The sequence below is a fragment of the Triticum dicoccoides genome, chromosome 7B, assembly GCF_002162155.2.
Source record: "Triticum dicoccoides isolate Atlit2015 ecotype Zavitan chromosome 7B, WEW_v2.0, whole genome shotgun sequence".
Taxonomy (NCBI): domain Eukaryota; kingdom Viridiplantae; phylum Streptophyta; class Magnoliopsida; order Poales; family Poaceae; genus Triticum; species Triticum dicoccoides.
The window spans coordinates 692,220,719-692,244,118 of NC_041393.1; the positions used below are offsets into that span (position 1 = coordinate 692,220,719).

Here is a 23,400-nt window from a genome sequence, read left to right on the forward strand (position 1 = left end):
GGAAAGGTCAAGAGTGAGCACCTCCTCCTCCGGCTGTTCTTTTGATTCGTTTGATCAAGTTTTTATGTTTGATCGATTATCAAGATTGGGATAGCAATTTTTAAGGTCCCGCCGAGTTCGAAATGATATTTACCTTGGAGGTACATGGTTTGGAATTTTTTTATACTGTCGTTAGTTAATAATGCTAGTTACCTTCAGACTTTTCTATTTGGTTTAATGCTCATGCACAACTAGTATACCAATGCTGAAACTTGTTACCTTTACATTTTGTATTGTTAATTCTTATAGAAATCTTCCAGTGCTAGCGTTTATTGAAATCTATTCAGTAAAACCATTGTATTGTACCCTATAATAAACTAACTACTCTATTGTTGCACTAGCCACTGGATTAGTATATATTTGTAGTATTCAAATGGTGTTGCATTAGCGTATGGACATACATAAAGTGTGGCAAGCCTTCCCATATATGTTCTCAAGAAAACTACTACCTGTTTTTCTAAATACTAGACGTTTGGGTACTTTAAATTGAACCGCGAAAACATCTTATATTAAGGAATAGAGGGTGTAGAGTTCACTCAAATTATATCGGTAAAGATAGTCACACCTTTGTTAAAATAATGATCATTATGTTATCAGAGGAGGTCTGTATGTTTGTCTCTAATGCCTGTCGACTACATACCTGACATCATGATGTAATGTTAAGTCATTTCCTTTTGTACAGTTTCACTGAATTGTCAAGGCGGTGATGGCATTTTATTTTAGTTGAACTGCACGAAATATGCTTAAAAGAAGAGGAAAGGTCAGGAATGGCTCAATTTTTTAGAAAAAATTATGTATGCCTTCCTGACATCAGCCGCTATTTCTTTATTTATTCCTTCAAGCAGGTGGTTAGAAACAGTCTTGCTACCTTTTCCCATTAAGAATTTGGAATGCTTATATTTGTGAGTCTATGCTTCAACTAGTGCCACTTTTATAGTAATCACACTTTCAATATCTATGCAAACAAGGATGCTCGATTTTAGTGGAACTGCACAAAAAGTCCAACTGGTTCAACATTAGGAGCATGTTTTTTTCCAAACCTTTATATCCAATTGGTGGCACTATGAGCTGTTTTTTTTACTATATACTGCAAGGCAACAGTCTCACAGTCCTTTATTAAAGCCAAGTATCAAAAGATATACAAAGTTACAAAAAAAGAAACAAGGTTAGGGAGGAAAGGCTACTTACAAAGAGAGTTTAAGGTAGGGAAGCTATCCAAGAAGTTAGACTATTCCTATATTTACACTTGATTCTATGAGCTAAAAGAGAAATATCATGAATAAAATTCCTCATCCAGGATCTGAAAGTAGGCAACTCATTTCTGAAAATCTTGTCATTCCTTTGTGTCCAAATATTCCAAGTAGTCGTGAAGACTACCTTAGAAAAGAATGGGTAGCCAAAGTCCTTCCTAGCAGCGCAAGCCATCTCAAAAGTAGTCTGGTTTGGATGAACACTCCATGAGATGCCCAAGTAATTCCAGACACGTTGGTTGAAGTTGCAAACAAAGAAAAGATGAGCTCTATCTTCATGCAAAGCTGAGAGGCACTATGAGCTGTTCATTACGAAGGTACATGGTTTGCTACTATTTTGCTACTCTTTTTGTACTGTCATTAGAGAGTAATACTAGTGGTTTGCATGTGAATTTATTGGGAGGGTGGACCTACATTGGAGGTGCAGGACAGGATTCAATGATTGGATGCTCAATTTCGGTTGTATCGATTTCACCTCTTCCATCACTGCGAACATGGGTATCCTTGGTCTGATGAAAAATAGGCGCTATATTTCTACTCTGAACCAGCAAATCAATTCAGTATGAAATTGTCCAGGGCAAAACATAACTGTATCAGATTGTCCAGTGCAGAACATGACAGATGCTAAGTGGAAGAGACATGTTTAAACCCAAAAATACATGGTGTGGTATATGTTTACTAGCTGCTTGATATTTGTGCAGATAGAGATGTCTGCCCGTTGCTATTTGGCAAACAAACAAAGTGTCTGCAATTTTGGTTGAACTGCACAAGAGAATAGTATAGTCACTGCATGCAGTGCCATTTGAAAATAGACACAGAAAGATTGGATAGTCACTTCATGGACTGCAAAAAAGTAGTACTGTACTATTTATTGGCCGACACTAGGTGCTTCATTGCTTTGTTCTGATTATACAATGGGCATCATTTTGCCTAAGTTAAAGTTTGTATTCCAAAAACAGTCTCGCAGTGTGATCGAGAGAAGACCAAATCATTTTGCAGGATGTTCCTCCATCATGTGTGGTTCATTCTCATGGTTCCAGCTATTGGTGAAACCACTTACATTTGCAAGAGGAATTGTAGACTTCACAAACAAATTTGTCTTTCAATTTGTACTGAATGTTGGCCAAGAGAAGCATCCATGTTAGTAGGAAGAACGGATGTTTTTTCTAGGTCTTTGCTTTTGGAGCTACATATTTGTATATGATCTGTGAATCATTGAGATGCATTAACATGTTGATCTTATGTATGGGAATCGTACTAGTTAGTTTTAGTTGCGACGCAAGATCCGAAGTGGCTGATTTTTGCTTTTGGAGCTACATATTTGTATATGATCTGTGAATCATTCAGATGCATTAACAGTTACTTATTTCTGTTCGCTCAGTGTTTACAAGTTACTGATCGATCACTAGCTAGCCTACTAATGCGCTCTTGGCAGTTTTATTTGCGACGTAAGATACGAAGTGGCAGTTTTTTGAATAAAAATGCCTACCTCTGAAGAAATTGACAAGCTACACTATCCTACCTACTCGATCCTACACGGATAAATAGCGGATCACGCACGTACTACTTCCTTTCCGGTTTGCAGGGCTCAGTTCAAGAAACGAACTACTCGATCCTACACAGATAAATAGCGGATCACGCACGTACTAGTACCTCCTTTCCGGTTTGCAGGGCTTAATTCAAACCTCTCACCAACCAAGGTACTCCCTTCGTCCGGGTTTATTAGTCCTGTGAGCAAAGCAGCAAGACCAAGGCATGGCAATAATTAATGGCATGCAGAAGTTTAAGCCTAATTAATTCCAGCGATTTAAGTGCTGCATGCGTGCCCACGGCTGTGACTCGTTGCATGCTTCTCCACGTACTGGCTGCGAGCGATTCTGAGTGCCTGCATGCAGCCGGCCGTAATTAAGGCAGCTAACTGATGCGAAAAAAGATGTGCTTTAATTGTTGCGGGCTTTTAAAATCCGTGGAATCATTATTGACAAGGAGGGAGATGATTCGAGTGCACTCGTTTGACCGCATGCCGGCGTGTGACCCAGACGGGACAGGATGGCACAGTCATAATTTCAGTTTCTCTAGTTTTCCACGGCAAGCTGGCGCGCTAAGCCATTATGCATTGAATTCCGATGACCGTCGCGCTACCTTCCGCCTATAGGTACTGTTTCCCGGCCTTCTCCAGTGGCACCGTGACTCAACTCGCCATATCCTCATAAGCCCCCACCGGCCTGACGTCGCTCGCCATGTCCGCCATGCCCCCGCCCGTCCGCGGTAGGCGACGCTGGAGGCGGTCACCACCGGAACTAGTGTTCGGTTTTTCACCGGAAGGCAGACGGAGGGAGGAGGCATTCTATCTGTCTTTAGATGGCAATGCGGAGATCGAGGAGTTGTTGAAGCGCGACCGCCTGGCGGAGGAGCAGGAGTTTTTGGAGCGCGACCGCCTGGTGGAGGAGCAGCGTATTGCCGATTTGCGCCGCCAGCGGGACATGGAGCAGCAGCGCACCGACGCTCTGAGTCGCAAGCAGAGCGCCCGCAACTGGGCCGACTACGTGGAGGCCGACGCTCGGCAAATAGCCCTAGAGGCTGTCGGGCACATACGCGTTCGCGACGCCGATTTTTACTACCAGCTCGTCAAGTGGGTTTCCCGCTTGGAAGCCGAAGCTTCAGTGGACCACGCTGGCATGGAAAGGGCCAATGCGCGCGAGCAACGCGCCCTATCGCACCTCTTGCAAGTCCGAGGCGAGGTGCAGAACACTGGTGCCGGCATTTAGCGTGTACCATAGATGGCGGTCGGCATCGACTAGTTAGCTAAGAGTAAGTTAGTACTTGTATGCTACTAGAGTATTAGTGGGAGTAGATAGTTAACTTGGCTATGATGGTTGTCAACGTGGAAGTTCAGTACTCTATATGTGGATCAGACCTGTTACTTTGCTCTGAATGTTGAACTTTCCGTTTGAACGTATGGAATGGGCTATTATTTTTTTAAATGGGTTGTATTTGTCCTCCACGGGGTTTAGAGGCTAACTTGTGGGCCTACCAAGTTGACGCGTACACAATTAGGAGATGATTGTACGTGGAGAGGATGACAGCAGGGACCTGCCAAGGTCATGGCAGTACGCAAGCAAGTGCCTCCTTATTTCAAGCCAATAAAAAAATGGCTCCTCCTAGTGGATTTCTGACATCTGGGTCCCATGCCATTGTCAACGTAGTCAATAAACGAGAGAATTGCACAACGAGCGGCTGACACCAGGGACCCAGCAGCTCGCCTAGTTATTTCTGTTTTGGGTTAATTTGATAAATGCCACTCCAAATCTGGTGTATCCGAGAAATGCCACTGCAATTTCAACCTTTGAAAAATGCCATTTCATGCCATTTCTAGTGGCATTTTTCGAAGTCTGGAGTGGCGTTTTTCACAGTTTGTAAACTGCAGTGGCATTTTTCAAAGTTTGCAAAAATTGCAGTGGCATTTTTCAAAGTTTGGAAATTGCAGTGGCATTTTTATGAATCGTCATAATTGGAGTGGCATTTATCTAATTTGTTTTTTAGACGGAAGCAGGGTGTCAACTGGGCTGTGCGGGACACTCTGGCCTGTCTAGACAGCCTTTTCTTTTATGTTTACCACAGACCAGCCCAGTAGTTTTTTTTCTTTCTGAAAATGGCTAGCCCAGTTTTTTTGTGATTTGTCAAGTAAGTCGCTTTATCAGGCCTGTTGGGCTGCAAATCTTTCAAGACGAGGAGAGTTCATTCGGCTGGCCAAGAAAATGGCCTATCAGTAATGAGAAATGGGTTGTACATTTTTAAAACACATCAAACCGGCAATTAGTTTCAAATATCTTTTTTTCATTTTGAGATTTTAAATTGCATTGATTTTTATGCGTGGACAATTTATTGGATTTTATATTGATATACATTTATTTTTAAAATCAATCTGAATGTGACTCGAAATTTCGGGATTAAAAACAGTTCAGACCGCACCGACATATGCAAAATTTCGTATAATTTTTTAACTGTGGCCACAATATGGGCTGTAATGCTAACAAAAAGAATATGGGCTCCAAAAAAACCCGTAAGAATTAGCAAATGAGCTGTAAATTATTTGAAATAATGGCAGATGGCCTGTATGCTGTTTTCCACAGATTTGAGGCTTTTCTAAAAAAAGGTTGACGCACAAGCAGTGACTGTTGGATGTCCATCCAACGCCCGTCGTGCTTCTTCAATCTCTGCTCTTCCTGCTCCAGCCGCTCAAACAAGCGCCGGCGAGACGGCCTGCTCCCTCCTCCCCGCGGCCGGCTGTGCTGCTGCGCAGGCCTCACCGTCCCACCATACTCCCATCGCTGGCCTAGCCATCCCTCTACTCACCCACAGTACCACACCGGCTGTTATTCTCCGGCGATGGCAGACGAACCAGTAAACCCTCGTACAGTCGTACTCCCCTCCGCGTGGGAAAAAACTGCCGAGTCTTCCCTGGCTCCGTGTCATTCCCTTCCTAGGCCTCGCCGTCATCCACTGCCCTGGTGCTCTCGGCGTGGCGTGGTCAACGTGGTCAACGACCGACATGCATCTGAAGTGGACTGTACGTGGAGAGGCTGACAGCTGGGTCCACGGCCGCACGCAAGGAAATGCCTCCTTATTACACGCAAAATAATGATTCCTCCACCTGACATCTGGGACCTACCAAAAGGGACTCTATATTTCGCGAAAAAAACGTTACCGCCGCTGACAGCTCGGACCCACCAGTTATATCTTCGCACGCAAGGAAGTGTCTCCTTATAACGCACAAAAAAATGAATACTCCCCCTGCTAGCTGGGACCCAGTATAGTGGGCCTACTAAGTTGACGGGGGCGAAGGGCTTGGTCAACTTAGTCAATATGCACGATTCTAGCTCGACTGACCGTACGATGTCCATCCAACGGCCGTAGTGCTTCCTCAACCTCTGGTCTTCTTGCTCCATCCGCCCAAAGTAGTGTCGGTCGTGCCGCTTGCTCCTGCCTCCCGTGGCCGGCTTTGTTGTCGCAGAGGCCTCACCGCCCCCATACTACTCCCACCGCTGGCCAGGCCATCCCTCCACTCCACTCACCCACACCCCTTGTTATTCTGCGGCGACGGCAGCGCAGCCGAACCAGTGAACCCTCGTACTCCTCTCTGCATGGGCATCCACTAGCGCGTCTTCCCCGGCTCCGCGTCGTCCCCTTCCTAGGCCTCGCCATCGTCCACCGCCGTGGTGCTCCCGGTGCGGCGTGGTCAATGTGGTCAACGACCGAATTCCATCAAAAGAGTATTGTACGTGGAGAAGCTGATAGCTGGGTCCACGGCAGCCGCTAGGAAGTGCCTCCTTATTACACGAAAAATAATTATTCCTCCACCTGACAGCAGGGACCCACCGGAAGGGCCACCAGTATTTCACGAAAAAAATGTTTCCCCCCTGACTGTTGGGACCCACTGGACGGGCCACCGTATTTCGTGAAAAAAAACATTTCCCCCTGACTGCTGGGACCCACCGAACGGACCATCGTATTTCACGAAAAAAACATTCCCCCGCTGTCAGCTCGGACCCACCGGAAGTGCCTCCTTACTACGCACAAAAAAATGAATGCTCCCCCTGCTAGCTGGGACCCACCATGGTGGGAGGCTGACTTGTGGGCCTACTAAGTTGACTGGGATGGGGGCCTTTATCAACTTTAGTCAATATGAACGATTCTAGCTCTAATAACCGTACAATGTCCATCCAACGGCTGTAGTGCTTCTTCAACCTCTGGTCTTCTTGCTCCAGCCGCCCAAAGCAGCGCCGGTCGTGTCGCATGCTCCTGCCTCCCATGGCCGGCTGTGATGCCGCGGAGGCCTCACCGCCTCCTACTACTCCCACCGCTGGCCAGGCCATCCCTCTACTCACCCACACCCCTTGTTATTCTGCGGCGACGGCAGCCTCACACCACAGCCGGACCAGTGGACCCTCATACTCCTCTCCGCGTGGGCATCCACTGCCGCATCTTCCCAGGCTCCGCGTCGTCCCCTTCCTAGGCCTCGCCGTCGTCCACCGCCCTGGTGCTCTCGGTGCGGCGTGGTCAACGTGATCAAGGAACGACTTCCATCGGACGTGGACTGTACGTGGAGAAGCTGATAGCTGGGTCCACGGCCACAGCAAGGAAGTGCCTCCTTATTACGCGGAAAATAATGATACCTCCACCTGACAGCAGGGACCCACGGGACGGTCCACTGTATTTCGTGAAAAAAATGTTTCCCCCTAACTGCTGGGACCCACCAGCTACATCTTCGGACACAAGGAAGTGCGTCCGGGAAAAAAATGATTCGCCCCCCTGACTGCTGGGACCCACCAGCTATATCTTCGCACGCAAGGAAGTGCCTGACAGTCAGGACCCACCTGGTCGAAGCGTACGAAGTGTTGTCATTATGGTCGCGAACGTGTACGTACATACTGGTGGATGTAGAGGCGCGCACGTGTCGTACTAGAGGCGTGCACGTGTCGTAGTAGAGGCGCGCACGTAGCATGTACACGTACGTACAATGGCCAGTGTGCAAAAAAGAAAATACGGCCACGTATGTATACATACGGGCAGGGTCTCGAACGCCTACTCGCGCATATGTACGGCCAGGGGCTGGGTCGGAATGGAGAAACAGCGTCATCGTCGTGTTCATGGGGAGCCAACCGGCTGGGTCGGAACGGAATGCATCGTCGTGTTCATCGGGAGGGCTTGGACGGAACAGGCGTTGGAAACGAGGCCTGGCGTACCGCAGAACGGAGGAAACGTTCTTGTGTTCGACCGGCCACGTTCGAAACGGGATCCTGTTCATCGGGAGGGGTCTGGCGTATCGCAAAACGGAGGAAACGGACCTCTTACGGTCGAAACGGGGGTCCTGTTGATCGGGAGGGGTGTGGCATACCGCAAAACGGACGAAACGGACTTGTGTTGGAGCGCTACGGTCGAAACGGGGGTCCTGTCCATCGAGAGGGGTGTGGCGTACCGCAAAACGGGACTCCATGGGATACTGTTCATCTCCACCGTCGACCTCCTCTAGCCTCCACGGGCTACCGTCGACCTCCTCTAGCCTCCAGGGACTCCTGTTCAGCCAGCCTCCAGCGCGCGCTACTCCACTGGCTACTGTTCAACCACCCCTCCACGGGCACCCCTCCACCGTCTACTGGTCATCCAGCCCTCCACGGGGTCGTCCTATTCATCCAGCCCTCCAAGGGGTCGTCCTATTCATCCAGCCCTCCACAGGGTCCTGTTCATCCAGCCCCAACCGGCTCGATCGAGGCAACGCCACGGGGTCCTGTTCATCCACCCCCACCGCTCACTGTTCATCCAAACCCTCCCCCCCCACAACTCTCACTGTTTATCCAGAGAGGCAGCATCGATCGGCTTCAGTTAGCAGCAGTAGCGAAGGAATCGCACGATCGGGTTCAGTTATCAGCCATCGATCGATCGCTCGGGTTCAGTAACGCGTAGCCTGCAGTGCAATCGCTCAGGTTCAGTTAGAGACCAACGCCTCGCTCGGGTTCAGTTAGAGCCAATGCCTCGCACACACGCGCGTATGTGTACAAGAGAAACACACATGGCTCGGCCTCCGACCACCCAGCGTAACCGGGAACTCCCCGAAATTTTCCTCGCCTTCGCTTCTACCACGGTTTTTTCCGTCATGGACGGCCCAAAGAATGTCATGTAGCTGCATCTCCGGCCAACCCAGGACGAAAAGCCCATTTTCTGTCATGATTTTTTGTCATAGAAGTAGGAGCCCACCACATCTATGATGATACCGGGTTTTGTCACAATTATCATCATAGAAGTGTCATATGTATGACAGGAAAAAAATTCGTTCGGCCCAAAATGTCACTGATGTGTCTTCTTTTTGTAGTGATCCCACTTGAATTCAGTAGTCTTCAGCACATAAGAACCAGCACAAGAAGTATCGAGCATGGTGCGATCATTGAGAGAAAGCCTAGCATAAAATTTTTGAATAATCATATCTCTTGAGAGCTCATGATTGGGGCATGAATATAACATTGACTTAAGCCTCCCCCAAGCTTGAGCGATGCTTTCTCCTTCGCGAGGCCAAAAATTATATATGTAATTACGATCACGATGAACAAGATGCATATGATAGAACTTCTGGTGAAATTCCAACTTCAATCGTTTATAGTTCCAAGATCCAGTATCATCACATAGCCTGTACCATGTCAATGCATCTCCCTTCAAAGATAAAGGGAAGACCTTCCTCTTAACAACATCATCGGGAATACCTACAAGCTTAAATAATCCACAAACTTCCACAAAGATAAGGTGTAAATCGGGATGCAATGTTCCATCTCCTGCAAATGGATTAGCTAGCAGTTTCTCTATCATACCCGAAGGAATCTCAAATAAACATTTTCAGTAGGTTCAGTAGGTTGAGGGGCAACTCTTTGCTCTACTGGTCGGGGAGAAGATGCCCCGAACAAGCCCCTCGAAGGATTAATTTCCATCATAACAAGTGACAGAAAATTTCAGCACACTATATAAATGTTTCCTTACCAAGTTCTACTCACCAAAGGCGCTTCACTCCCCGGCAACGGCGCCAGAAAAGAGTCTTGATGACCCACAAGTATAGGGGATCTATCGTAGTCCTTTCGATAAGTAAGAGTGTCGAACCCAACAAGGAGCAGAAGGAAATGACAAGCGGTTTTCAGTAAGGTATTCTCTACAAGCACTGAAATTGTAGGTAACAGATAGTTTTGTGATAAGATAATTTGTAATGGGTAACAAGCAATGAAAGTAAATAAAGTGCAGCAAGGTGGCCCAATCCTTTTTGTAGCAAAGGACAAGCCTGGATAATTTCTTATAATGAGAAAAGCGTTCCCGAGGACACATGGGAATTATCGTCAAGCTAGATTCATCACGCTCATATGATTCGCGTTCAGTACTTTGATAATTTGATATGTGGGTGGACCGGTGCTTGGGTACTGCCCTTTCTTGGACAAGCATCCCACTAATGATTAACCCCTATTGCAGGCATCCACAACTACAAAAGAAGTATTAAGGTAAACCTAACCATAGCATGAAACATGTGGATCCAAATCAGCCCCTTACGAAGCAACGCATAAACTAGGGTTTAAGCTTCTGTCACTCTAGCAACCCATCATCTACTTATTACTTTCCAATGCCTTCCTCTAGGCCCAAATAATGGTGAAGTGTCATGTATTCGACGTTCACATAACACCACTGATCGATAGTAGGTACAGTGGGGTTTTTATACCCAAACTGCGAGTGTCGTGTTCTCCTTAGGGACTAGGCGACGGCAACTATACTCGGCTAAAGCTAGGTAATAGAATTTAAATGATGATTGCAAGGAAATATAGACCTAAACTAACCAAAGTTGATGATAAAGAAAATAACACAGTAGCAAGGAAGGTTCAAATTATCTTCAACAATCTTTTTGGTATTTTCGTAATGCTTGAGAAATTAAGATACTAACAAAAGCTATCATCAATGACAAGAGAAGTAAAAGGACATGAACATAACACACACATATATATCACAGGTTCATAGCTAGCACAAGGTACAAGATATATCACTGGGACTACAAAATGAACACCGGTTACAAATAGGATTATAAAGCACATGTACTGGACTCACATCACACTAGCCAAATCTCCTTGACATAAATCAGTGCAACAATAACTAGAAGACTAAACTGTCAAACATGATATATATCACAGGAACTTGAGCAACAGTCTACAGTAAACTGGACACTAATCAGTAGCAAGTGCAGTACATAATTAATATATTTCACACACACACACACACAAATACGAATATGGTATTATAGGGCACTGTTCTAATACTCTCCGATGAACAAAAACAGTACTACAGTACTAAACAATCACCAGTCTGAAACTGAACATGTCATAGCATTATTATACAGTTACAAATCTGAACCAATAGCAAGTTTCAAGCACTAGCCAAATATGAATATTACATATGATCTCAAGTCTACAGAAATTTAGAGAATGAAGGGGAGTAGCAGCAATTTATGGTTCAGATTAGGAGCAGAGTAGGGGGCCAAGGAAGAAGCAGCAGCTAGAAGCTTCGAGTTCAGAGAAGGAGGGAAGTGGAGGAAGTGGAAGAGATGGAGCAGCAGCGTGGGGTCGAGAAGAAGAGCAACAGCAGCAGCGTTAGGGGAAGCAGAGGAGGTGGAGCAGAGAGATGAACAGCGGTAGGGGCGTGGGAGAAGCAGCGAGGCAAGGGAAGGAGGAAGAAGAGAAGCAGCAAGGCAAGGAGAATCGCGCGGGGCACCAGACGCCTCGTCTGGTCGGGCGCGCGAGTGTGGGGTGAAGGCGCAGTGGAGGCGCTGGTGGTGCTGAAGGTACTAGGCGGCGCGGGGAGATGGCGGCGCAGGTGGTTGACTGGTCGTGCGCGCGAGCTAGTGGTGGTGGCGCTATTGGTGGAGTGGATATGGTGGTGTGGTGCTGGAGGTGGGTATGCTCATGGATGGATGGGTGGCAGAGGCGCACCACCACGCCGGCCTGGCCGTGGCGGCGGCCGGAGGTGGAGAAGGAGGTGCGAGGGAGAGAGATGAGTAGCCAGGCCCAATCAGATCCCTCCAGCGCCTAGGGATTTTGTTCCCCTCCTCTCATCTGCACTTTGTGATTTGGCCCTCTTTCTTCTCTTCTTTCTTCACAAGAAGGTCCTCCCACTTCTTTATCTAGCCCCCTGGTTACTTCTCTTCATCTCACACAAGTCTCTTCTTCCTTCTCTTCTCTTCTTCACTCTTCTCGATAGCCACATAGACGGAATCTTGACGATTATTAGTGTCTTTGCGCATATTTCTGCAAGATAGACCAAGGACTAGTAAATGATCCTTTTTGATGATCATCAAGCAATATTCAATCAATCATGGCAAGAATGGACGAATATGTCACGATAGATGCTATATTTGAGTACCAAAATTATATATGTGAAATATACTTATCAAGTTCCCCCGCACTTAAACTTTTGCTTGTCCTCAAGCAAAGGAATATGACAAGAGCTAGATAATGAACAGTGAGCTGACTGGAGAATGTCCCAGTGAAGTAGATCTCCAAACAAAGCATGCCTTGGACTTAACTAGTGAAAATCAATGGTTAAGAGTGCTACAAAGCAATAGAGTACTAGTAAGCATGACCATTTTAAACTTTTACAATGATAAAAGAGGATCAACAAGTTTAAATGATGACTGTGCCAAATGGTTCCTAAAGAGAGCATGATCCCAAGAACAAAATGAACTGAATTAAATCTTGTGATCAAATCACTTATTTACAGAGATAAAGCAATGATTATATTATTATTAGTCTCACCATAGGAACATACCACCGATCCCGAGAACATGGTATACACCTGGCTCGACCAATTATTAGTTTTTTTGTCTCCCCAAAGGAACATACCACCGATCCCGAGAACATGGTATACACCTGGTTTGACAATTACATATTTATTTATTTATTACTGTCCAAGCTACTAGATTTCACATGCCACCGATCCAGGGAACATGACATGCTACTGTAGGTAGACCAGACTTATTTATTCAATATTACTTATCTTAAATCAACAATGCATAAGAACAAAAACAGGAATCATCACTTCTCCATGTCTGGTTCACATGCTACCTATCCAGGGAACATAGCATGCTAATCCATAGTGGTTAGGTGATTGCTCTCAATGTGAAGACACTTGGCACAAATTCAGCATCTAAACGTGGTGATCTAGGTGTATCGAGGTAAAAGCAGATAATGATTAAGTTTTCTAGTGTACTAGGGATTTGAGCACTCAAAACTAATAGCTTTCACTAATTTTAGCAAAGCAAGCATTGTGTAGATTACTAGGTTACAAGGCATTCAACACTCACTTCACATATTCACATCAAGCACCATATGTCAAATAAAATTCAGTGGGGCAACATTTAAGGCATGGCTTAAGCAACCCAAATAACATTTGATTTCAGCATGTATCAATGGATGATATACTCGGAATAGGTCATGAAATAGCTCACCGGGTTTTTATAGGAAGTAGCACTCGCTCGACACTCTCTAAACTGCAACTCTTCTCCTTTGCTTCCTCGTGCATTGTGACTCCTCTCCTTTTGCTTCCCTATCCTCATGCCTGCTCCAGCTTCTCTCTTCATGTGTGCTCCTTACTTCTCCTCATCGCCATGCTCTGACTCCACCAGGATCCCAAGGGATGTCACCTCGAACCTGGTCAGCATGTATTGATTCGTGCACAAGCAAAAACCTGAAATAGGACTCACACAAACAACAACTACAAGTGATAGGGTAGATGCCCTCTAAATCATCAATAGAGTACCCAATTACATAAGCATAGCTATAAAGCACATGTTTAGAATGGTAGAAATCAGTAAGCTCAATGCTAGCATGAAGATGATATGAATCATTAAGCTCCAGACTAACATGAGAATGACATGTTTCATTAAGCATGGGTCTAGCAGGAGGAAAATAAGTGTAATCATAACAAATGTGAGCAATGCCATGAACATGGTATATATCATCATATCCAAGCAAATACTTTCTCAAATCTACCTTAATTGATGGTATCATGTAATGCGAGGTAGAAGCAAATAAGTCATAGGGACGCATGTCATCAAGAGGATTAGATAAACCTGCTACATCACGCTCTTGTATGACAATAGGCAAATGAATTTCTGGTTCTTCAAGTTCATCTACAACAACTTCTTTTGCTTCTTCAAGAGTAGTAGATGATGAATCTTCAACTTGATCACTTGGTTGTTCGAGCTCTAGATCATCTTGTTCCTCGTCTTCGAGTATTTCTTCTTCAAGTTGAGATCTCTCTTCCTCTGGATCTTCTATGGTGCTACTACCAGCAACACCTAATTGAGTCTGAAGTGTCTCCATCTGTCAATATGCACTAACATGATATGGTAGGGGTGCTTAGATCACTACCTCGCTGTCTTTCTGAGCAATATTCTCCTCATCACCATCACTGCTAAGTTTCAACAATGACACTGATGACTTCCACCAGTCATGCAGCTCAGCAACACGTGGGATCTTCTCAGGATATTGAAGTATCAACTCTTCTAAATTTGACTCAACCTCTTGTATCTCTCTCCTTGGAATGTCTCCGACTTGCTTAGATGTATGTGCAGGAGTTGGAATCTCATCTTCACTATTCCTCTCTGAGATACTCTCTTTAACTGAGATAGAGGCAACCACTGGTGGAGCTAATGATTTCTTCTTGAAAAATATCCCAGATACAGTTGTAACACAAGTGTGGGCAATTGGTGCCACGACTAAATTCCACCAGTCACATAGTTGACTAACACAAGTAACTTTCTCCATATCTTGTTGTCTCAACTTAGCATCAATCAGAGTAGGTTCCTCATAAACATCTTCTTGCAACTTTGACTCAGTCTGAACAGTTTCATTACCATGAGGTATTGGATCTGCTACTGTGGTTTCCATCTGATCTACAATGGTTACATCATCTTGAAAAATATCATAATCATCATCAAGGATACTTGAAGTAAGATCAATCTTTCTACATGGAGGATCTAATTCAGCTCTGAAATGTTGTTGTCCCCGGAATGGAACATGCTGGTTTTGAATATTAGGCACCATGGATGATTTCTGTTCACTTATGGAACACACAGCTTCTGATTGCAGATGGCTTGCAACCTTCGGATTTGAACTAGGCCTTTCATAACCCCATTGCATTTGGTGGAAGGCAATGCTCTCAATGAGAATAATTGCACCCTCAACGGTCTTGTTCATGATTGTTCCACCAGCTGACATACCAATAAGATCTCTCAAAGCATGTGTCAGCCCTCTATAGAATATCTGGAGCACTAACCAATCCTTTTGCCCATGATTAGGACATTTTCTAAGCAAATAATTATATCTCTCCCAAGCTGCATACAAGCTCTCACTTCCATCTTGCGCAAAACTGAGGATCTGGTCACGAATTGCAGCTTGCTTGTAAAGTGGAAAATATCTGTGCAGGAAAGCTTGCGAAATATCACCCCAAGTGTATGATCTTGATGGCAAAGAATAGTACCAGTCCTTAGCAGCATCTCTGAGAGAGAATGTGAACAGCATACACTTGATAGCATCTTGGGAAACGCCATGGTACTGGATAGTATTGGCATACTCCAGGACATTACAAATGTGCTCATGAGGGTCTTCATTGGGTAATCCTCTAAACTGATTCTGCAAGACGAGAGCAATAAGTCCCGGCCTCAACTCAAAATTTTCGGCCTCAATAGATGGCTAAATTGGCCCTGTCATCGTGCCCAAACTACTTGGCAACCAAAGATCACGTACTAAAGCCATACGTACAAGCGCAACTATCTATCAGCCTAAAAATAGTAAGATATCCTACACATGCTCACAAACATCAAACATTGGTGAGAGGGTTAGTATCCAAATAAGCCGAAGCAACAAAAAGTAAAAAGGTAAAAGAAACACAGAAATAAATTTGACTGGAAATTTAAACAAAAACTATACTAAGCCTAGTCTATAGCTTTGCACAATCGCTCGACGCTAGTCCCCGGCAACGGCGCCAAAATGATCGATAGTAGGTACAGTGGGGTTTTTATACCCAAACTGCGAGTGTCGTGTTCTCCTTAGGGACTAAGCGACGGCAACTATACTCGGCTAAAGCTAGGTAATAGAATTTAGATGATGATTGCAAGGAAATATAGACCTAAACTAACCAAAGTTGACGATAAAGAAAATAACACAGTAGCAAGGAAGGTTCAAATTATCTTCAACAATCTTTTTGGTATTTTCGTAATGCTTGAGAAATTAAGATACTAACAAAAGCTATCATCAATGACAAGAGAAGTAAAAGGACATGAACATAACACACACATATATATCACAGGTTCATAGCTAGCACAAGGTACAAGATATATCACTGGGACTACAAAATGAACACCGGTTACAAACAGGATTATAAAGCACATGTACTGGACTCACATCACACTAGCCAAATCTCCTTGACATAAATCAGTGCAACAATAACTAGAAGACTAAACTGTCAAACATGATATATATCACAGGAACTTGAGCAACAGTCTACAGTAAACTGGACACTAATCAGTAGCAAGTGCAGTACATAATTAATATATTTCACACACACACACACACACACACAAATACGAAATATGGTATTACAGGGCACTGTTCTAATACTCTCCGATGAACAAAAACAGTACTACAGTACTAAACAATCACCAGTCTGAAACTGAACATGTCATAGCATTATTATACAGTTACAAATCTGAACCAATAGCAAGTTTCAAGCACTAGCCAAATATGAATATTACATATGATCTCAAGTCTACAGAAATTTAGAGAATGAAGGGGAGTAGCAGCAATTTATGGTTCAGATTAGGAGCAGAGCAGGGGGCCAAGGAAGAAGCAGCAGCTAGAAGCTTCGAGTTCAGAGAAGGAGGGAAGTGGAGGAAGTGGAAGAGATGGAGCAGCAGCGTGGGGTTGAGAAGAAGAGCAGCAGCAGCAGCGTTAGGGGAAGCAGAGGAGGTGGAGCAGAGAGATGAACAGCGGCAGGGGTGTGGGAGAAGCAGCGAGGCAAGGGAAGGAGGAAGAAGAGAAGCAGCGAGGCGAGGAGAATCGCGCGGGGCACCAGACGCCTCGTCTGGTCGAGCGCGCGAGCGTGGGGTGAAGGCGCGGTGGAGGCGCTGGTGGTGCTGAAGGTACTAGGCGGCGCGGGGAGATGGCGGCGCAGGTGGTTGACTGGTCGTGCGCGCGAGCTGGTGGTGGTGGCGCTACTGGTGGAGTGGATATGGTGGTGTGGTGCTGGAGGTGGGTATTCTCGTGGATGGATGGGTGGCAGAGGCGCACCACCACGCCGGCCTGGCCGTGGCGGCGGCCGGAGGTGGAGAAGGAGGTGCGAGGGAGAGAGATGAGTAGCCAGGCCCAATCGGATCCCTCCAGCGCCTAGGGATTTTGTTCCCCTCCTCTCATCTGCACTTTGTGATTTGGCCCTCTTTCTTCTCTTCTTTCTTCACAAGAAGGTCCTCCCACTTCTTTATCTAGCCCCTTGGTTACTTCTCTTCATCTCACACAAGTCTCTTCTTCCTTCTCTTCTCTTCTTCACTCTTCTCGATAGCCACATAGACGGAATCTTGACGATTATTAGTGTCTTTGCGCACATTTCTGCAAGATAGACCAAGGACTAGTAAATGATCCTTTTTGATGATTATCAAAACAATATTCAATCAATCATGGAAAGAATGGACGAATATGTCACGATAGATGCTATATTTGAGTACCAAAATTATATATGTGAAATATACTTATCAACCACTAAACGAGAGACAACATACATCTCATCAAAATATCGAACGAATACCAAATTCACATGACTACTAATAGCAAGACTTCACCCATGTCCTCAGGAACAAACGTAACTACTCACAAAGCATATGCATGTTCATGATCAGAGGAGTATTAATATGCATTAAGGATCTGAACATATGATCTTCCACCAAGTAAACCAATTAGCATCAACTACAAGGAGTAATCAACACTACTAGCAACCCACATGTACCAATTTGTGGTTTTGATACAAGATTGGATACAAGAGATGAACTAGGGTTTTGAGAGAAGATGGTGCTGGTGAAGATGTTGATGGAGATTGACCCCCTCCCGATGAGAGGACCGTTGGTGATGATGATGATGATGATATCCCCCTCCCGGAGGGAAGTTTCCCCAGCAGAACAGCTCCGCCGGAGCCCTAGATTGGTTCCGCCAAGGTTCCGCCTCGTGGCGGCGGAGTTTCGTCCTGTAAGCTTCATTATGATTTTTTTTCTAGGGTAAAAGCCTTCACATAGCAGAAGATGGGCACCGGAGGGCCACCAAGGGGCCCAGGAGATAGGGGGCGCGCCTCCCACCCTCCTGGCCAGGGTGTGGGCCCCCTCTGGTATTTTCTTTGCTCAATAGTTCTTATTAATTCCAAAAGTGACTTTCGTGGAGTTTCAGGAATTTTGGAGCTGTGCAGAATAGGTTTCCAATATTTGCTCCTTTTCCAGCCAGAATCCCAGCTGCCGGCATTCTCCCTCTTCATGATAAACCTTGTAAAATAAGAGAGAATAGCCATAAGTATTGTGACATAATGTGTAATAACAGCCCATAATGCAATAAATATTGATATAAAAGCATGATGCAAAATGGACGTATCACACACCGACCGCCCATCATGGGGGCATGGCCCTGCCTGACGTAGGCATCGTCATGGGCCGCGTGGCTATTGTGCCGTGCCAGGCGAGGAGTGTCCGCCTGGTACGTCTGCACTGTGGTCACGTTCCTTTCGGGATTCGGGGGTGGCAGGTGGCACTGTTGCCACGCCCTGTCTTGTCGTGGTCAGGTGGGTGCAGACTTTGAGGTGGTGATGGGCCGCCTGTCAGGAGTCGGCCCAAGCCCTCGCCGTCTTCTGAGGCGCACCGCCTTCTAGGAGGCGGCCTGTCGGCTCCATCTGGCCATGGAGGTCGGCCTTGCGACCAGTCGAACTGAGGGGCTAGGCTAGCCCCGATGTCTTAAAATTTGCTAAGGTGTGGATGAGGCTACCCAGGGTCTATCTGTTGGGTTTCGTAGTAATTTCAAAAAATTTCCTACGCACACGCAAGATCATGTGATGCATAGCAACGAGAGGGGAGAGTGTTGTCTACATACCCTTGTAGACCGTAAGCGGAAGCGTTAGCACAACGCGGTTGATGTAGTCGTACGTCTTCACGGCCCGACCGATCAAGCACCGAAACTACGGCACCTCCGAGTTCTAGCACACGTTCAGCTCGATGACGTCCCTCGAACTCCGATCCAGCCGAGTGTCGAGGGAGAGTTCTGTCAGCACGACGGCGTGGTGACGATCTTGATGTTCTACCGTCGCAGGGCTTCGCCTAAGCACCGCTACGATATTATCGAGGTGGACTATGGTGGAGGGGGGCACCGCACACGGCTAAGAGATCCAAGGGATCAATTGTTGTGTCTTTGGTGCTAGCCCTGCCCCTCTATTTATATGTTGAGCCCCGGGGTCGAAACTTGGAGCAAAAGCCTCCTCAAAGTCGGTTTTTCCCGAAAGGCAAGAGTCCCACTCGGACTCCAGGACCAAACGCCACAATCCTTGGCGTCTGGCCCAGACGCCATGGGCCTCGGCGTCTGGCCCAGGGCCAGACGCCAGGGTCTCCGGCGTTTGGCCCCCTGGACTCCGCAAAACTCCTTTTGCACCGATCTAAAGCCTCATGGGCTTGACCCCTTGGCCTAACCATATCATCCAATATATGAATCTTTACGTCTCGACCATTTCGAGACTCCTCGTCATGTCCCCAATCTCATCCGGGACTCCGAACTCCTTCGGTACATCAAAACATGTAAACTCATAATATAACTGTCATCGTAACCTTAAGCGTGCGGACCCTATGGGTTCGAGAACAATGTAGACATGACCGAGACACGTCTCCGGTCAATAACCAATAGCGGGACCTAGATGCCCATATTGGCTCCTACATATTCTACGAAGATCTTTATCGGTCAGACCGCATAACAACATACGTTGTTCCCTTTGTCATCGGTATGTTACTTGCCCGAGATTCGATCGTCGGTATCCAATACCTAGTTCAATCTCGTTACTGGCAAGTCTCTTTACTCGTTCCGTAATACATCATCTCACAACTAACATATTAGTTGCAGTGCTTGCAAGGCTTATGTGATGTGCATTACCGAGAGGGCCCAGAGATACCTCTCCGACAATCGGAGTGACAAATCCTAATCTCGAAATACGCCAACCCAACATCTACTTTTGGAGACACCTGTAATGCTCATTTATAATCACTCAGTTACGTTGTGACGTTTGGTAGCACCCAAGGTGTTCCTCCGGCAAACGGGAGTTGCATAATCTCATAGTTATAGGAACATGTATAAGTCATGAAGAAAGCAATAGCAACATACTAAACGATCAGGTGCTAAGCTAATGGAATGGGTCATGTCAATCAGATCATTCAACTAATGATGTGACCTCGTTACTCAAATAACAACTCTTTTGTCTATGGTTAGGAAACATAACCATCTTTGATTAACGAGCTAGTCAAGTAGAGGCATACTAGTGACACTCTGTTTGTCTATGTATTCACACATGTATTATGTTTCCGGTTAATACAATTCTAGCATGAATAATAAACATTTATCATGATATAAGGAAATAAATAATAACTTTATTATTGCCTCTAGGGCATATTTCCTTCAGTCTCCCACTTGCACTAGAGTCAATAATCTAGTTCACATCACCATGTGATTTAACAGCAATAGTTCACATCACCATGTGATTAACACCCATAGTTCACATCGCTATGTGACCAACACCCAAAGGGTTTACTAGATTCAGTAATCTAGTTCACATCGCTATGTGATTAACACCCAAGGAGTACTAAGGTGTGATCATGTTTTGCTTGTGAGAGACTCTTAGTCAACGGGTCTGCCACATTCAGATCCTCATGTATTTTGCAAATTTCTATGTCAACAATGCTCTGCATGGAGCTACTCTAGCTAATTGCTCCCACTTTCAATATGTATCTAGATCGAGACTTAGAGTCATCTAGATTAGTGTCAAACTTGCATCGGCGTAACCCTTTACGACGAACCTTTTTTCACTTCCATAATAGAGAAACATATCCTTATTCCACTAAGGACAATTTTGACCGCTGTCCAGTGATCTACTCCTAGATCACTATTGTACTCCCTTGCCAAACTCAGTGCAGGGTATACAATAGATCTGGTACACAGCATGGCATACTTTATAGAACCTATGACTGAGGCATAGGAAATGACTTTCATTCTCTTTCTATTTTTTTTTGCCGTGGTCGGGCTTTGAGTCTTACTCAACTTCACACCTTGTAACACAGGCAAGAACTCTTTCTTTGACTGTTCCATTTTGAACTACTTCAAAATCTTGTCAAGGTATGTACTCATTGAAAAAACTTATCAAGCGTCTTGATCTATCTCTATAGATCTTGAAACTCAATATGTAAGCAGCTTCACCGAAGTCTTTCTTTGAAAAACTCCTTTCAAACACTCCTTTATGCTTTACAGAATAATTCTACATTATTTCCGATCAACAATATGTCATTCACATATACTTATCAGAAATGTTGTAGAGCTCCCACTCACTTTCTTGTAAATACAGGCTTCTCCGAAAGTCTGTATAAAACCAAATGCTTTGATCACACTATCAAAACGTTTATTCCAACTCCGAGAGGCTTGCACCAGTCCATAAATGGATCGCTGGAGCTTGCACACTTTGTTAGCTCCCTTTGGATCTGACAAAACCTTCTAGTTGCATCGTATACAACTCTTCTTTATTAAATCCATTAAGGAATTTAGTTTTGTTTATCCATTTGCCAGATTTCATAAAATGCGGCAATTGCTAACATGATTCGGACAGACTTTAAGCATAGATACGAGTGAGAATCTCTCATCGTAGTCAACACCTTGAACTTGTCGAAAACCTTTTTGCGACAATTTTAGCTTTGTAGATAGTAACACTACTATCAGCGTCTGTCTTCCTCTTGAAGATCCATTTATTTTCTATGGCTTGCCAATCATCGGGCAAATCCATCAAAGTCCATACTTTTGTTCTCATACATGGATCATATCTCAGATTTCATGGCCTCAAACCATTTTGCGGAATCTGGGCTCATCATCGCTTCCTCATAGTTCGCAAGTTCGTCATGGTCTAGTAACATGACTTCCAGAACAGGATTACCGTACCACTCTGGTGCGGATCTCACTCTGGTTTACCTACGAGATTCGGTAGTAACTTGATTTGAAGTTTCATGATCATCATCATTAGCTTCCTCACTAATTGGTGTAGGAGTCACAGGAACAAATTTCTGTGATGATCTACTTTCCAATAAAGGAGAAGGTACAATTACCTTATCAAGTTTTCTACTTTCCTCCCACTCACTTCTTTCGAGAGAAACTCCTTCTCTAGAAAGGATCCATTCTCAGCAACGAATTTGCCTTCGGATCTGTGATAGAAGGTGTACCCAACATTTTTCTTTTGGGTATCCTATGAAGACGCACTTCTACGATTTGGGTTTGAGCTTATCAGGTTGAAACTTTTTCACATAAGCATTGCAACCTCAAACTTTAAGAAACGACAACTTTGGTTTCTTGCCAAACCACAGTTCATAAGGCGTCGTCTCAACGGATTTTGATGGTGCCCTATTTAACGTGAATGCAGCTATCTCTAATGCATAACCCCAAAACGATAGTGGTAGATCGGTAAGATACATCATGGATTGCACTATATCCAATAAAGTACGGTTATGACGTTCGGACACACCATTACATTGTGGTGTTCCAGGTGGCATGAGTATGTGAAACTATTCCACATTGTTTTAATTGAAGACCAAACTCGTAACTCAAATATTTGTCTCCGCGATCAGATCGTAGAAACTTTATTTTCTTGTCACGATGATTTTCCACTTCACTCTGAAATTCTTTGAACTGTTCAAATGTTTCAAACTTATGTTTCATCAAGTAGATATCCCCATATCTGCTCAAATCATCTGTGAAGGTCAGAAAATAATGATACCTGCTGCAAGCTTTAATATTCACCGGACCACATACATCAGTATGTATGATCTCCAACAAATCTGTTGCTTGCTTCATTGTTCCGGAGAACGGCGTTTTAGTCATCTTGCCCAAAAGGCATGGTTCGCAAGCATCAAGTGATTCATAATCAAGTGATTCCAAAATCCCATCAGCATGGAGTTTCTTCATGCGCTTTACACCAATATGACCTAAACGGCAGTGCTACAAATAAGTTGCACTATCATTATTAACTTTGCATCTTTTGGTTTCAATATTATGATTATGTGTATCACTACGATCGAGATCCAACGAACTATTTTCATTGGGTGTGTAACCATATAAGGTTTTATTCATGTAAACAGAACAACAATTTATTCTCTTAATTAAATAAATAACCGTATTACAATAAACATGATCAAATCATATTCATGCTCAACGCAAACACCAAATAACACTTATTCAGGTTCAACACTAATCCCGAAAGTATAGGGAGTGTGCGATGA

General features: G+C 44.8%; 1 protein-coding gene across 1 annotated transcript; it reads right to left on the reverse strand.

The window, feature by feature from the left end:
- Positions 1 to 11,153: 11,153 nt before the first annotated feature.
- LOC119337714 lies at positions 11,154 to 17,378 on the reverse strand. Its single transcript, XM_037609874.1, has 2 exons — positions 13,309 to 17,378; positions 11,154 to 12,109 (listed from the first exon to the last, which is right to left on the reverse strand). Exon 1 carries the CDS (start codon positions 15,383 to 15,385, stop codon positions 14,222 to 14,224), a length of 1,164 nt encoding a protein of 387 aa, XP_037465771.1. The 5' UTR covers positions 15,386 to 17,378; the 3' UTR covers positions 11,154 to 12,109; positions 13,309 to 14,221.
- Between the last annotated feature and the right edge of the window lie 6,022 nt (positions 17,379 to 23,400).

What these genes read in the sequence shown, in the direction of transcription:
- LOC119337714 (XM_037609874.1), bottom strand. Translation starts at nt 15,385, where the DNA reads ATGCTGTTCACATTCTCTCTCAGAGATGCTGCTAAGGACTGGTACTAT.